The sequence below is a fragment of the Perissodus microlepis genome, chromosome 7 (genome assembly GCF_051167445.1).
Source record: "Perissodus microlepis isolate ML-2025 ecotype Zambia chromosome 7, ASM5116744v1, whole genome shotgun sequence".
Classification (NCBI taxonomy): domain Eukaryota; kingdom Metazoa; phylum Chordata; class Actinopteri; order Cichliformes; family Cichlidae; genus Perissodus; species Perissodus microlepis.
In genome coordinates, this window is record NC_140467.1 from 59,837,696 (window position 1) to 59,852,723 (window position 15,028).

A 15,028-nucleotide genomic window follows, 5' to 3' on the forward strand; every position below is an offset into this window, starting at 1 on the left:
TTCCACTGTCGCCAAATGCTTGCCCATAACATTCAGACAACCTGCTAGGATTTCTTTTTAACTTTGTAGAGTCTTTGCCTTGGAATATTAAAGTGCCTTGAGGTGACTGTTGTTGTGATCTGGCGCTATATAATAAAACTGATTTGAACTGAATCTACCATTGTTTTCAGTAACAGCAACTTTGACCCCAAGGACAAGGGACAAAAAAGTACTGCACATCTTTGAAAAGCCTGACAGTAACTTATGTCTAGAGTTTCTTTCTCACCTGGCACTCTGTAGCAGGAGAACGAGGAGGCCCATCAGTGTCATCTAAAGAGACAAAAACAAAAAGATAAAACCAATAAAACCAATCTGCAATATTTTACATCTACTCCTTTTCTATCTCTAAAGAACAGAGAAAAAATGTAATATTGATTTATACACTTCACCCATCTAAAAAAAGTTTCATTTCCAATATGATTAAAAAAAGATGCTAATAAATTGTATAAAGTAAATCCTTTGTACAATATTATAAAAATATCACCTCATATACCACCTAAATGTAAAACAAATAAACCAGTCTCCACGTGCAAAACACGAGACGTTGATTTTCTCAACAAGTAAATCCACATTAAGGCGTTCTGTCCTAATTCTCATCTGCGTTGTGGATCCGGCTCATTTGTTGATTTGATTTTATGCTATTACAAACTTTTTTCCCCACCTCTCTTCTCGGGTGCTGCCCCATTTTTTAGCTTTAATAACTGAGCTTAACTTTTGAAACTTGAATCCAAACTAAGATTTGTTCTGAGCAGTTTGCATCTCACTTTTTAATACAGCCCTCAGGTTTCCCCCCCTGCCGATGTAGCCTAGTTAAAATGTCCCAAAGCACAGATTTTATCATTTAAATTAGTTTTACATAAATTTGAGTATTCTGGAACATCCTTCAGGCAGGAAAAAAGGACAAAACCAGTCTCACTTATTATTTGTAATTTTTGAGTTTTTCCCTTTCCAGTATAAACATTTAAAAGCACTCTGCTGTACGGTTATGGAGATGGATAGGACTCTTTTCTGCAGCAGCCGTTTTTCACCCTGTTTCACTTCCATTTAATGCTCGTCACTTGTCATATAACACACCAGAGACATGGTTAATGGGCACATGAAGCAATTTACACCTGTCCCTGCTTCACTTTGCTCAAACTACAACGTCACAAAGATCGATTATGAAAAAGCACAATTTTAAGGTCCAGCTGTTTCTCAGACTACATAAATGTGGAGAAGCCTGAGAAAATATCTATCAAGGTTAAAAAAAATTATATGTTAATCAAAAATGTGAATGAAAATATTAAGAAATGTCCACTTTCTACTGAAGAGACGATGCTGTTAACTGCTGCATTTATCAAGGCATCCAGTGTCTTTGAGTAAAATTAATGATTCTGAAATCTGGAAATACAAAAATTAAGACAAGAAATGAAATCTGACTTCCACTAGAGCTTGATTTTTTTTTCTAATGGTCTTTATTTACAGAAAATACATAAGACCACTCCCACTCTTCACACGAGGGAACAAGTAACATAGTCGAAACATTACCATGTGAGTTTATCAAGTTTTTCAAAGTTTAGTGATGGTTTCAAACAAGGTGGGAAATACAGCAGAAGAGCAGTTTGCATGATGAGCTGCATAAAAGATTGCATGACTTTATTGCTTTTCCTCTGATAAAGGATGGTGAAGCACCCCCTTTGCTGAAGGAGACAATAAAGGAAACATTGAAGCACCTTTCTTTAGTACTTAGAGACACAAATTCAGTTAAGAGCTTTCTTAAGCAGGGTCAGTTTGACTGAGAGTACTGTAGCGTCACATTTCTGACTAGGAAACACAAAAAAACCCTGAACACTGCTTAGTTAAGGCTGATTCTAATGGGAACCCCAATAGAACAAAAACACTAACCAACCCTGAAAGCATCAAGAGCTTTTTGAGCAGGTGACTGGAGTTCCCTAACATTATTTGTGCCTCCGCCCTGCTGAGGACAGCATGAAGAGTGAATGTGCTAAAATGATATAATAGTCGAGCACATTAGTAATTTTTGAAAACTACAAACAAAGAAGACTTTGAGTTTGTAACACAAAATAATTGAAAGCTGTAAACACTTCCCAATAAGCTTTTGTTTTCCATGCAGGTACGATGGCAAAAACATGAAAGGTTTTTTAGCTTCCAGCGCCAATGATTCCTGAACCAATAAGGATAGAGTATAAGTGGGACAACTCAGGCTGGGCAGTTTGGAGACACAAAGCTGAGATTTTTTAGACATGTGCAGAGGAAGATGCTGAAGATGAAGCTTCCAGGCAGGAGGAAAAGAGGAAGGCCACAGAGGAGGTTCATGGATGTAGTGACGGAGGACATGCAGAGGGCTGGTGTGACAGAGGAGGACGATGGAGATAGCGTGAGGTGGAGGCAAATGAGCCACTGTGGTAACTTCTAAATGGAGCAGATGAAAGATGATGAAGCTGGTAATGGAACCCACAGTTCCCATTATCCAAATGGATTCAGTTAGACTTGTTATGTTATGGGGTGGCTGTAGCTCAGGTGGCAGAGCAGGTCAGCCACTAATCAGAAGGTCGGTGGTTCGATCCCAGGCTGCCTCCTGGCTGCATGCCAAATATCCTTGGGCAAGATACTAACCCCATGTTTGCCTACTGGTGGTGGTCAGAGGGCCCGGTGGCGCCTGTGTCCGGCAGCCTCGCCTCTGTCAGTGCGCCCCAGAGCAGCTGTAGCTACAATGTAGCTTGCTATCGCCAATGGGTGAATGACTGAATGTAGTGTAAAGCGCTTTGGGGTCCTATGGACTAGAAAAGCGCTATACAAATGCAGGCCATTACTTACTTTCCAGAGAGCTTGTTTTTATTCATCTCAGGTCGAGGAATAAATTCCACTGGTTTTCTTTAAACTGTGAGTGAGAGCATGTTATACCTGAAGATTTTTTGTTAAAGAGCAAAATTAGGTTAAAGTTCACCAAAAAATTTTGAAAGAAAAATGTTCCTAAATGTTGGAGAAAGTGGCTTGTATGTTTTTATTTCAAAGTCTTTTGATGGCTTTATTTTCAACATGTAAATAAAAATAAGCAACAAAAGTGCATTGTAAACAGGTTAAGTAGGAAACGGATGGCGAATTGCCACCAAAAGCACTACACCACCTAGCCATTGCTTAACCTAATGGGTTGAAAGGAGCACATTCTAGTAGTGCTCACAATAGTTTTTGTTGTTTCTGGTTTAGCAAGCCCTGCTTTCCTCCCAGTGAATGTTTATTAAATCATGTTTCAAGTCAAGGTTGGAAGTTATTATTTTGTTTTAAAATATTAAAACCAACTTTTCAGCTTTTTATTTTATGGCACGAGGCATCCTGGTTAGCAGGATGTGTTGTGCCGTTTCCTTTCAGGGATGTTTTTGCAGTATTGGTATCGATGCGTGGGAGGGGCAAGTCAGCATGCCACAGCATCCACTGATGTCAACGACAAAGAGCCCTTAGAGCGTGATGTGAACCTTAGACAAACAGAGAGTTTCTCTGTTCCTTTGAGCAGACATAGATGCTGCTTCCATTTGGCGACAAAAGAAACTCTCCATTGTGATGCACACCCCACACCACCGCCTATCTGCAGGGGTGAGACGATAGCACGAAGCCCAGTAAACCTGTCAGACAGGTTTGCATAATACTTGACCGGGGTCACACAGTGTAACCAATGATACCTCCATCTGTTTCCCACAGTTACAACCCAATAAACACAAAAGGGGAGATAATTGTGCATTGAAATCGCTTCCAAGAGCCCTCCAGCTTAGATTCAGGGAAATGCAATAACCCAGTTAGCCATATGCATATAGCAGAGACGGGGCATTACAAATTCTTGGCTCTGGGGCTTGGTTATGGTTAGCATCAGCTTTAGCCATAACAATATGTTATGCAATAGGTTCTTGCTCTTGACGAAGGCGGTTGCACTTTTCTCCTCTCCTCCTCCTCCTCTTCTCCCTTAGCTTCCCTGCTTAGCCTCGTGTCCTTGTCTAGTCTCGTGTTTTTTGTATTACTTTTCCCTGGAACACTCTCTCACAGTCTGTTCTCTAAAACCTAAAAGAGAATTATGGATTGGATCAACTGGTCTCTGAATGCAATTGACACCCCTTTCTCAATGAGAAGTTTGGGCTTGGGTGAGCCTGAGTGCTAAAGATATCTACCTATTCGGAACCATGATAACAGGGTTCTTGCTGATAACGACTGTGTTTAGACTGTTCTTCCCACCCCACCTGGGTTGGCTGGAAGACTGTTTACTTAGCCTGGCAGGGCGAAGGACACTGTCTCAGCTGAACTCTGGACACATACACACACACACGCACAGACATATATACACATGCAGACATACACTCATCCCCCCTCCAAACGCCATCGACGCTTATTCCCTTCCGATGCTGACGGTGGATCAAGGAGACCAGCACACAGGCTGCAGGCCCGGATGTACTGTCTAATTCGGCTGTCTCTCACCCTTTACCCACTGTTGCTTGTCGTGTGTTTCTTTGGTGTATTAAGAGTTTTTTCATGTGCAGAGGTGTTTTTTTCTGTTCTCAAACTGATCTCCCTGTTGGAGCTCAGTCTGGGGGGAGTTATTTTTTTCTCTCCTTATCTTTCCTCATGTGGTGCATTTTCCATTGTTATACCTCTCTGACCTGTCTTCCCCATGTGATGTTTTTGTGTAATGTATGTATGGTAGGAGGGTAAGATGGCGCCGCCATTGCGTGCAATAGGTCGGCAGCCTTATGAAATTTCCCCTTGTGGGACTAATAAAGGTATATCAAATCAAATCAAATAACCCGTTGCCTCCCATGTTTACCTGAACGGCTTTAGCTACAAGTTCATGTTAGTTAATGGCCACATCATGACAGCTGAAACTCAGACCATCAGTCTTCAGCAATGCTACTGGATTTGTAAGCTTGTTGAAATGCTCGTGGTCAAGGAAAACAAACTTTGATTCATGCACACACACTCGCATTCTGATGGATGAATTGGAGGATGCTGGGGATTTTCCTTTGGCACTGGTAATCTTTCGTAGACCATCTCGACCACCTGAGCCACAGCCTCAAAACAAGTACATGACTGATACACATATATATATATATATATATATATATATATATATATATATATACATACTCTCTCGGAAATGAGATTTTTAATCTCAATGAGATTTTTACCTGGATAAATAAAGGACTAAATATAGTTAGTGAAAGCACATGAAATCAATAATTAGATGTTAGACAAACAGATATACTTACACACAACATCCTAGACATTTCCAGTTAACTACCACAACTATTAGATCATGTTATTGTGGTGTCTAACTGCCATAAGGTGAACCTACAGTGTTCCTTCTCATTAGCTGTAAGTCACACATGGTCTCATAGCTAATGATGGAAAATATTTCCTAAAAAAAAAAAAAAGGCCTGATACCCACACTCCCAGTCACATACAAACAGAGACATGCACTCACACACAAACACACACACTCTGCAAAGATGGACTTTGCCATCTGTTGCCATAGAAATAAGGTCTGAGAGACCAAATTCAAAAGAAACCACAAAATGACAGAAAGACAGCTGGGTTAGGAAGAGCAGGGCTTATTATAAATGCATAAGGTACATTTAAAATATGAAATTTACAGATGCAGCCTAAAATTTGCTTTTGGAAAACAGACAGCAAAACAAAACCCAAAACAAAAAAACAACACTACGCGCACCACATACCTGTTATCCAGTGCGTAAAGATAATAAAGCAAAATTGCATAAAGACCACAATATCTATACACATGTTTGGCATTAATAAATCTTATCTTTTGCACAACTGATAACTGACGCTGATCAGCTGGTCACCTCAGGAGTAAAGCTGTTAGCTTATTGACCAGTTGTTGTGGAAGTTTTCCATTTAAATAAAGCCTGCAGACGAGCGGTGAGCGGTAACTAACATTCTTTAATCCAAACACACAAAGAACAGAAAACCAAGCTTGTGGAGAGCCTGCATGACCGCGGGGCAGACGGTCAGCAGAGTCCCACTGAGTCTAACATGGTTCTCAGTTAAATACCTTCTTCAGGAACAAAAGGCAGTACACAGCTGTTTCACACCTTAAGGTTCACACTCCCTTGCTACCTCCCAGAGTCCTCGAAGAGACAAAAGACTCTTCCTGTGGAGTGTCTGCTTCCCCCAACTTCCTTACTACACCCCCACCAAATCAAATCAAATCAAATCAATTTATTTATGTAGCACTTTTCACAGGATAAAAACCACAAAGTGCTTCACAGTAATATAAAACAAAAATACATAAAATACATTAATAATAAAACACACAGCACAAATCTAATTAAAAGCCAATCTAAATAAATGAGTCTTAAGTTGCTTTTTAAAAGAATAAATACAATCAAGCCAACGTAATGATGGAGGGAGAGCATTCCACAACCTGGGGGCCACCATTTGTCTTACTGTATGAGTGTCAGACATGTTAAAATCCAGTGGCACCAAGGCATCATACAATAAAATAATGTGATTAATACATAAGTAAAATAAATTCCTATACACCAGTCCTCACATGTTTATCACCTGGTCCTCATGCAGCTCTGAATCATTGTCGAGATATTTAATGTAGAACTGTTTACGTTAGACGTGAATCTTTTCCAAGACTGCTACTAGACATAAAACAGACTGTATATTAAAGATGGATGCAATCACCAATACCTAATGTTTCTGTACACATCAGCTGAGTTAGTGTTTTACTGTCATAGTTTCATTTTTTTCATATTTGGAATAATTAATTAAATCTGACAATTGTTAATTAAAATTGAAAAACAAAATAAATAATAAATATAAATAAATTCGATAATTATTCATCCATTCTCTTCCGCTTATCTTTGTCAGGGTAGTGGGCTCCCACTACCAGCATGTCTTTGGACTGTGGGAGGAAGCCGGAGTACCTGGAGAGAACCGATGCAAACATGGGGAGAACTTGGGTAATTATGTATTTCAAATTTTAATTAATTAATGACACATTTGATTATTCAAATTTTAATTATTACATGGTTCCTGTGCTGTACGGAGGGCTACTATGGAGTGCCAAAACACTTGTCAAATTTTATTAGATTATAACTTTTATGACCAACATTGCACCCTTTTTTATGGTGATGATTTTATACTGTATGTCATAAATAGGGATATTCCTGGCGACTAATTTCTTATTCAACTAAATAAGTGTGTGTGTGTGTGTGTGTGTGTGTGTGTGTGTGTGTGTGTGTGTGTGTGTGTGTGTGGGGGGGGGGGGGGGGAATAGACTAACTGACTAGTCTAAAGCTAAGAGATACTTAGATATCAAGTTAAATTTGAGAACCGCTTAATGAACAACATCAAAAACTAATAACACACCTCTGTAATAACAAATATATTTATTTTCTTACTTCTTTTATAGCTATTTATTAGGGTTTTTTGCACTGATGTAACCGGAGCCTCGTCGTCTTGTCTCTCTATATGCTGCATTGGATATAGCGGAGATAACAATAAAGTTTACTTTGACTTTGACCAAAGGCACTGGAACCATTAATTACATTCTTCAATAATGAATCATGCCTCACCTAGCATCGTGCATTATGAACATACTCCAGACAGACAGCGAAGAAGAAGAAAAACACTTAAAATAAACTGACGTTAAATATCATAATAAAACAAGCCACTACAAAAGATGTTCACGCATAGCTAAAATATGACAAAAAATAACGACTAAATCGTGACTGAAAAGTGTGGTGCATTGTGTCGTGCATTATGAATGATGCACGTTGCTTGAAAATGAATGAAACGATTTCAATAAAAGTTAAAATATAATATTAAAAATAATAAAAATCATCCAGCTGATAGATGTAATCTCTCCTGGGTCTACACTGAGGCCTCTCCCGGTAGGACATACCTGACTGGAACACCTTACCCAGAAGGTGACGGCCTCATCTGGCTCCTTTTGATGTGAAGGACTAGCGGTCTCTACTCTGAGCCCCTCCCAAGTCACTGAATTCCTCACCTTATCGCTAAGGAAAAGCCTGCCCACCCCTCATACTAAGCTCATTTCTTTTGCTTGTATCCGCAATCTCATTCTAACAGTGTTAACTGTTAAAAGACGAGGCCTAGATTAACAGATTTATGGCATTTAAGACCACTAAAAGACTATCTAAAAGATCTATCTCCTCTGGTCATAAAATGTGTTCATGGGACTACCAACAGCCTTAGATGTTCTCATGGTTCCGGAGACGGGCGTGGGGTTCTAAAAGATCAGAAATGTAGGCAGGAGCATCATGATTCAGAGCTTTAAAAGTCAATACTAAGATTTTGAATTCTAAAATGTACTGGAAACCAATGTAATGAGCATAAAACTGGTGTAATGTGCTCTCTTTTTCGTGTCTTTGTTTAGAGCTTTGCAGCAGCATTCTGGACTGACTGGAAACGATCAAGATTATTTTTGCTCAAACAGAGAAAAAGACTGTTACAGTAATCTAAGCAAGATAAAATAAAAGCATGAATAACCATGTCTAACTCTGATTTAGACAACAAAGTTCGTAGTTTGGAGATAGTTCTTAGCTGAAAAAGGCAGTTCCTAATTAACTGACGAGAGTGTTGCTCTAGGGACCTGGCGGAATAAAAAAATAACACCAAAATACCTGAGATTCAGCTGGACAGAGGAGCCAAGAGAACCAAGATGCTGTTTGATTATAGCTATTTGGCTGTCGGGGGCAATAATGAATGTTTCTGACTTCTCAGAGTTCAGCTGCAAGTAGTTGTCTCCAAGCCACTGTTCAATGGAAGCTAAGCATTTTATTAAAGAGAAAAGTTTTTGGACTTCCATCGGCTTAAAAGAGCAGTAGAGCTGAATATCATCAGCATAGAAGTGATAAGGGGAACTGCCTAATTATAAGTCCTAGAGGTAACATGTACAGGAGAAAAAGAATAGGTCCCAGAACTGAACCCTGCGGCACCCCATATGCCAGGTCCTTAGAGTATGACATAAACTGATTTTCAAAAACACTAAAATTTCTATTGGAAAGGTATAACTGAAACCACTCCAGAGCCAGACCAGACACACCGACTACGTCCCGGAGCCTGGTAACCAGGATGGTATAGTCCTAACTTTGATTAGGACCAACAGTCTTCAAGGACTACCAACTATAATGCTGTCAGGTATAGTAGGGTGTAGCACTCGGTTGTCCTTTGTACTTTTCAAATCATTAAAAGTGGATTTATTACAGTACAATAACTAACACGGGAAAATCACGTCAGTGCAACTCTGCCCCTTTATGAATCACTGAAGTAACTCTACATGTGTACAAAGAACTGAGGTAATATCAGGTGCATGCTCTAAAGCATGAAGGGCAGAGTGAGCACTATAATGGGAGGACTGCGTGTTTCATGTTTCAACAGCGCATGGTCAGAAAGCTGAAAAACTGCCTTTTGTTTCACTTCTTGAAAAGTCTAGTTAAACATTTGAGTGGTGCAACCTTTTTATCTGACAAGAGCAATATGTGGACTTTGACTATGAGCTGGCCTTAAGTACACTTAGTGAATCCCTCTTAATCTCACCCTGTAGCCTGACCCTTGAATGTCTTTCAGCAGCCATTATATGAAGACCTTCTGACTATACACACACACACACACACACACACGCACACACACGCACACACACATGCACATATATACAGTGGCTTGCAAAAGTATTCGGCCCGCTTGAACTTTTCCACATTTTGTCACATTACAGCCACAAACATGAATCAATTTTATTGGAATTCTGCTGTTCACAAACGCTGTCCATCTAATCTGACTGAGCTGGAGCTGTTTTGCAAAGAAGAATGGGCAAGGATTTCAGTCTCTAGATGTGCAAAGCTGGTAGAGACATACCCTAAAAGACTGGCAGCTGTAATTGCATCAAAAGGTGGTTCTACAAAGTATTGACTCAGGGGGCTGAATAATTACGCACACCCCACTTTTCAGTTATTTATTTGTAAAAAATGTTTGGAATCATGTATGATTTTCGTTCCACTTCTCACGTGTACACCACTTTGTATTGGTCTTTCACGTGGAATTCCAATAAAATTTATTCATGTTTGTGGCTGTAATGTGACAAAATGTGGAAAAGTTCAAGGGGGCCGAATACTTTTGCAAGCCACTGTATATATACACATACACATAACTATATATACACATATATATAGTTATGAGATGAGGGCTGCCACGATTAGTCGACTACTCACAATTATGTCGACTATCAAAATCGTAGACGACTAATTTAATAGTCAACGCGTCGTTTGAAGCTTCGTAAGATCCAGACCCAGGAATATGTAGCAGGATTTAAGAGTGTAATAACAGACTGAAACAAAAGATGGCAGTAATGCATCTACAAAGATGCCAGCTGCCGTTAAACGCCAAAGAAGAAGAAGAAGAAGAAGAAGTAGAAGAAGCAGTCTCCGATATAATAGCTGTGTCCAAATTCAGGGGTCGCATCCTTTGGAGGAGCAACGCGACAAAGGCTGTCCAAATTCAAAGACTCCTCCAAATGCATCCTTTATTTGCCCAGATTTGAAGGATGGGTCGGGTGTGTTCTTCATGGCCCAACCTATCCTAGAATTCAGAGTGCGACCCAGCCAATTCCAGTTTCCAACAATGGCGACTGCTACTTAGTTTTAACATTACACTTTCTGGGTCACAAAATAAACTTTTCAGGTATTTTCAGGCAAAATGTAGGTGTGTAAACTTCAAATATCTGCTCGATTTATCAAGACATCACATATTTGCAAAAGTGCTCCAACGTTTACGGAGACGTCTGTTACCCACCAGCTCAATAGCTGACCAGGTGGTCAAGGCTCACTAGAGCCGGTGAGAACAGCGAACACCCGGCACATTGTTTTCAAAACCCCCGCGGTCTTTCACTACTCAGGTTAAACATGATATATAAGTCACTTAGATAACTTAAAAATGTTATTGATTGGCTTTTTTTCAGAATTTTATTTGTTCCTGAGTAAATCAATTTGGCTGAGATTAAAGTTATTGTTTTCACACAGCTGAATAAACAGACAGAAAACTGATTAAACAGAAGTGTGAGATGGTCGAGAATTTACTCCAGTGTCCTGTTATATTTTAGATAGCAAAGAGCAGACGGCTGCGTTTATTAAATTCCACCGAGACAATCTGCAAATTTCATTAAAAGTTCAATAAACTATCATCTGCTCTTTATTTTTAGTTGGCACATACCTTAAGCACTTCGAGTTGTAAGCTAATGATAGTTATATGGAGATCGACAGACCACGTGACTTTCATGCATTGCATTGTAGGTACGAGTGGCAGCAAAATCAAAACACTGCATCGAGTGTTAGCATTTCCAGCACCGGTAATCATTAATTCTGCGGTTTTTTAGTAACTTCGGATCCCTGCAAAGAGCCCAGGTCCAGTTTACTTCGGTGTATCTATTTTCTGATTTAGACTATTTCATTTTACAGCTGTTGTTAAAAAATTTTCTTTGTCTCCTGTACAGGCCAACGCAATCTATTTGTCTTTTCAGGTTGTAGTATTACACAACATTTTCAGATCCAATACAAGTAAAATAAGTGTTTCATAATTGATTAAATTTATTGTCTTTATATATAACTGGCATTATTGTTTCATTTTATTATAGAATCTTACAAGAAAGAGGCAAAATTGTATTCCATTATGCTTTATTAGCTGCTTTGGTGAAAAACAAATCAGCACTGCAAAAGAAACAAAGAAAACCATTTCAAAACATACTGGAAAACAGTTATTCATCACTTGATTGCTTCTTAACCGATCAAATCTCGCTGTGGTAGCAGCTTTAAACTCGGTATGACCCAGGTTGATAGAGGGTGTCCGGTCTGGATCGCATTCCAGCATTTTGTAGGCTGGTTTGCCTACAAAACACAACAAACATTAGCCCGCGAAGCCACAGTGAACAAAGCAGCATAGCGCAACGAATTCAGTTCAAATCAATATAAGACTTATTTGTAACCTACAGCAACAATTATGTTATGATAAATTATGTATTAATTACAACAAAAGACTAACATGTGAGTTGGAGTGTTCTGGAACATTATATTTGGTCTTCGAATAGCTGCAATCCAGGCCATCCATCACCTCTTTGTGACTTCGGAAACATGACCTGAACAATTTGTCTTCCACGATGGAATCTGATAAAAACTGATCTCGTTACCCGTCGGCTTCCCGTGTCTGTCATGCTACCAGCTATGGCAGTAAATAAAAAAACAGCTTATTGCCATTCTTTGTGTCTCTGTTTATCTCTGTGTGACTGTTGTCTTGTAATAATCCGTGCGCGCTAGTACCACTGCCACTTGTACCAACAATCCTTTGCGGTTTTACCCCGGAAATGACGTCACATTTTCTATCTCTATAAGGGCAGATGCATGCTGGTGCAATAAGCGGTACGTTTCACGTCCAATGGATGCATGATCTGACTAGTCGACTAATCGTAAAAATAATTGGTGACTAGTCAACTATCAAAATAATCATTCGTGGCAGCCTTATTTGAGACACTCTCACAAACAAACAAAATCACAGTTTAGTGAAGCAGTAACGGAGCCTGCTTATGGGAAACCGTAATCTAATTAGTTTTTTTGCAATAGTAAGTAATCGGATTACAGTAATGCGTTACTTTTAACGCGTTACTGCCCATCTCTGTATAAATATACATGTGTGTGTGTTAAACTACAATTAAAATTAAAATTGACATTAAAACTACCTTAAACGTTAAAAACACACTGTGTGTTTAGAAAAAACTACACCGTTAAACCGTTAAGCACAGTGGTGGTAGCATCATGTGTATATATATATATATATTTATATTTCTTCATACATTCTTCATACATTCTTATATAGTTCTATACTGTGTATTGTGTATTTGTTGTACAGTTATTTTATTTTTCAACTTTAATTTATATATTTTATCTTATTCTTTCCCAGTTAAATTTACCCTTCATTCTAATTTGTGTTGTACAGTTATTTCATTTTTAACTTTAATTTTTATATTTTATTTTATTCCTTCCTAGTTAAATTTACCCTTTTTAATTTTCATATTTATTTCCTATCTTATTCATAGCCTTTTTCTTTTTTTCTTTAGGTCACGAGCAGTTGTCTAAGCATTTCACTGCATATTGTACTGTGTATGACTGTGTACGTGACAAATAAAATTTGAATTTGAATTTGCTCTGGGGCTGTGTTGCCTCCAGTGGAAATTATGCCCATTTGATTCTTGTCGATTGGGCAATGGACAAGGACTACGAGTCCATGAGGAGAGTGCAGAAGTTTTTGACCAGAATAAGATGCAGAAGTTACCAAAAACATACTTATATTCTTACAATCTCACACTCTTGCTACTCAATTCAAAAGAACTTCAAGCTGTAACTAAGATATCTGCCAGCACAATTATAATAAGCCAAACAAGGATTTTCCACCCAAACTGCAGAGCTCTCCCCAACATGTCAGCAATAACTGCGTTCCAGATGGCAGCTGGTTCATGAACACTCCTCATGCATTTGGAAAAGAACATTTCAGTCTGACATCAGCTTGCTGCAGTACCATGAGTCAGTTCATCTTCTCGGTGTTTCACTTTAGATTTGTGCTTCTGCAGGGATAGTCGGTGCAACAGCTCATCTCACCAACAGGAGCCATCAATGACATTTCAACTAAAGGTCGAGGTCAGGAGAGGGAAGCAGGTTTTAATTTTCCTCTCACTGTTCGTATCAGATGTCAGAACTGAATTTGATAAACAGAGTGAATTTGCAGCATATCAGCGAGGATGTTTTCCTCCGTTGCAGTCTCACTGTCTCAGGTTTTTTTTTTTACATCAGGTGTGTGTTTACATTAAAATGCTGTGTAGCACAACATCAGTCTGAGTTCATATCAGGATTCACATTAACCTCCTCCTCTGCAGATTGCCGCACTACCTGATGGGGTTTAGATTTCCAGGAAATTGTTATTTGAGACAGCTGAGGCCATGTGCCGTGAATGCTAACGTTACTGTACATTTATATTTCCAGCACACAGAAGAAGGTAAAACAGTAAGACTATCAAAGCAGATCAGTTCAGAGACAATGTTCTGTAGCTCAACTATTTTTTCTTGTGTCTGGCAGGCATCGGATTCATCAAATCCAAATAGCTTTCTATTGGATTTCACCAGTTTTTCCTGTCTCAAGGTGAATCAGCTAGTTCTGAAAAGAGAGTTTGACTAATGAAGATAAAAATCTCCCGAACAGCTACTAAACTGACATTCCTGTTTTTAAGTGATTGAGTTTAAGGTCAAGAACAAACCTCAAGTTTTCAAGGCAACACAGAGAAGATGACAAATTCACAATTTCCATTTACTGGGGCCAAATATTTGAAGGCAGTGGTTCTTAAGTTCAGGTGTAATTTTAGGTCCCAGGGTGGGGTGCGGGGTTAGTTGAAAGGAATGCAGAGTATTTCAAACTACAAGAAGTTGGGGTGATGATCACATATGAGCTGCTGAAAGAGGTATTTTATTGTTGTTTTTTTTTCTTCCTAAAAACACTACTCATAATAAATTGAATCCAGTGATAGGTTTCAGAAAAGGTAGGAAAGGAAAGAACACTGGAAAAGTAGTTTAATGTTAGAAAAAGAAACTAACAAACAAGCAAACTTTGTTGCGTAGAAAAAGAATTCCAGATAGACTGCATCTTTGACAGGTAAGGAATAGGAAGGGTTTGGGATCGGGAAGACCGTGTGAGTAAATAGTGCAACATTTTAGTTGTAATGTGTCTCAACGTACAACTGCAAACAATTTGGGGATCGTATAATTTATTTAATTATGTCCCATTCAACTACAGGGAATGCAGACAAGGTTGGGCCCTCAGACAGCACTGCACAAAAAATATACATAATTCTTCAAGGAAATCATCACATAGGCACAATAATGCCTCTGAAAACCATTCAGTGATCAGTGTTCTTCACTGTTCCATCC

The 15,028-nt window shown here is 38.9% G+C and overlaps 1 protein-coding gene across 1 annotated transcript in view; it reads right to left on the reverse strand.

Annotated features, from left to right (window-relative positions):
- spire2 (spire-type actin nucleation factor 2) overlaps positions 1–15,028 on the reverse strand; it is a 45,427-nt gene that overhangs the window by 24,730 nt on the left and 5,669 nt on the right. Inside the window, exon 2 of the mRNA XM_084936334.1 lies at positions 266–309. Within this exon, the coding sequence (XP_084792460.1) occupies positions 266–309 (44 nt within the window). The remainder of the gene's footprint in view (positions 1–265; positions 310–15,028) is intronic.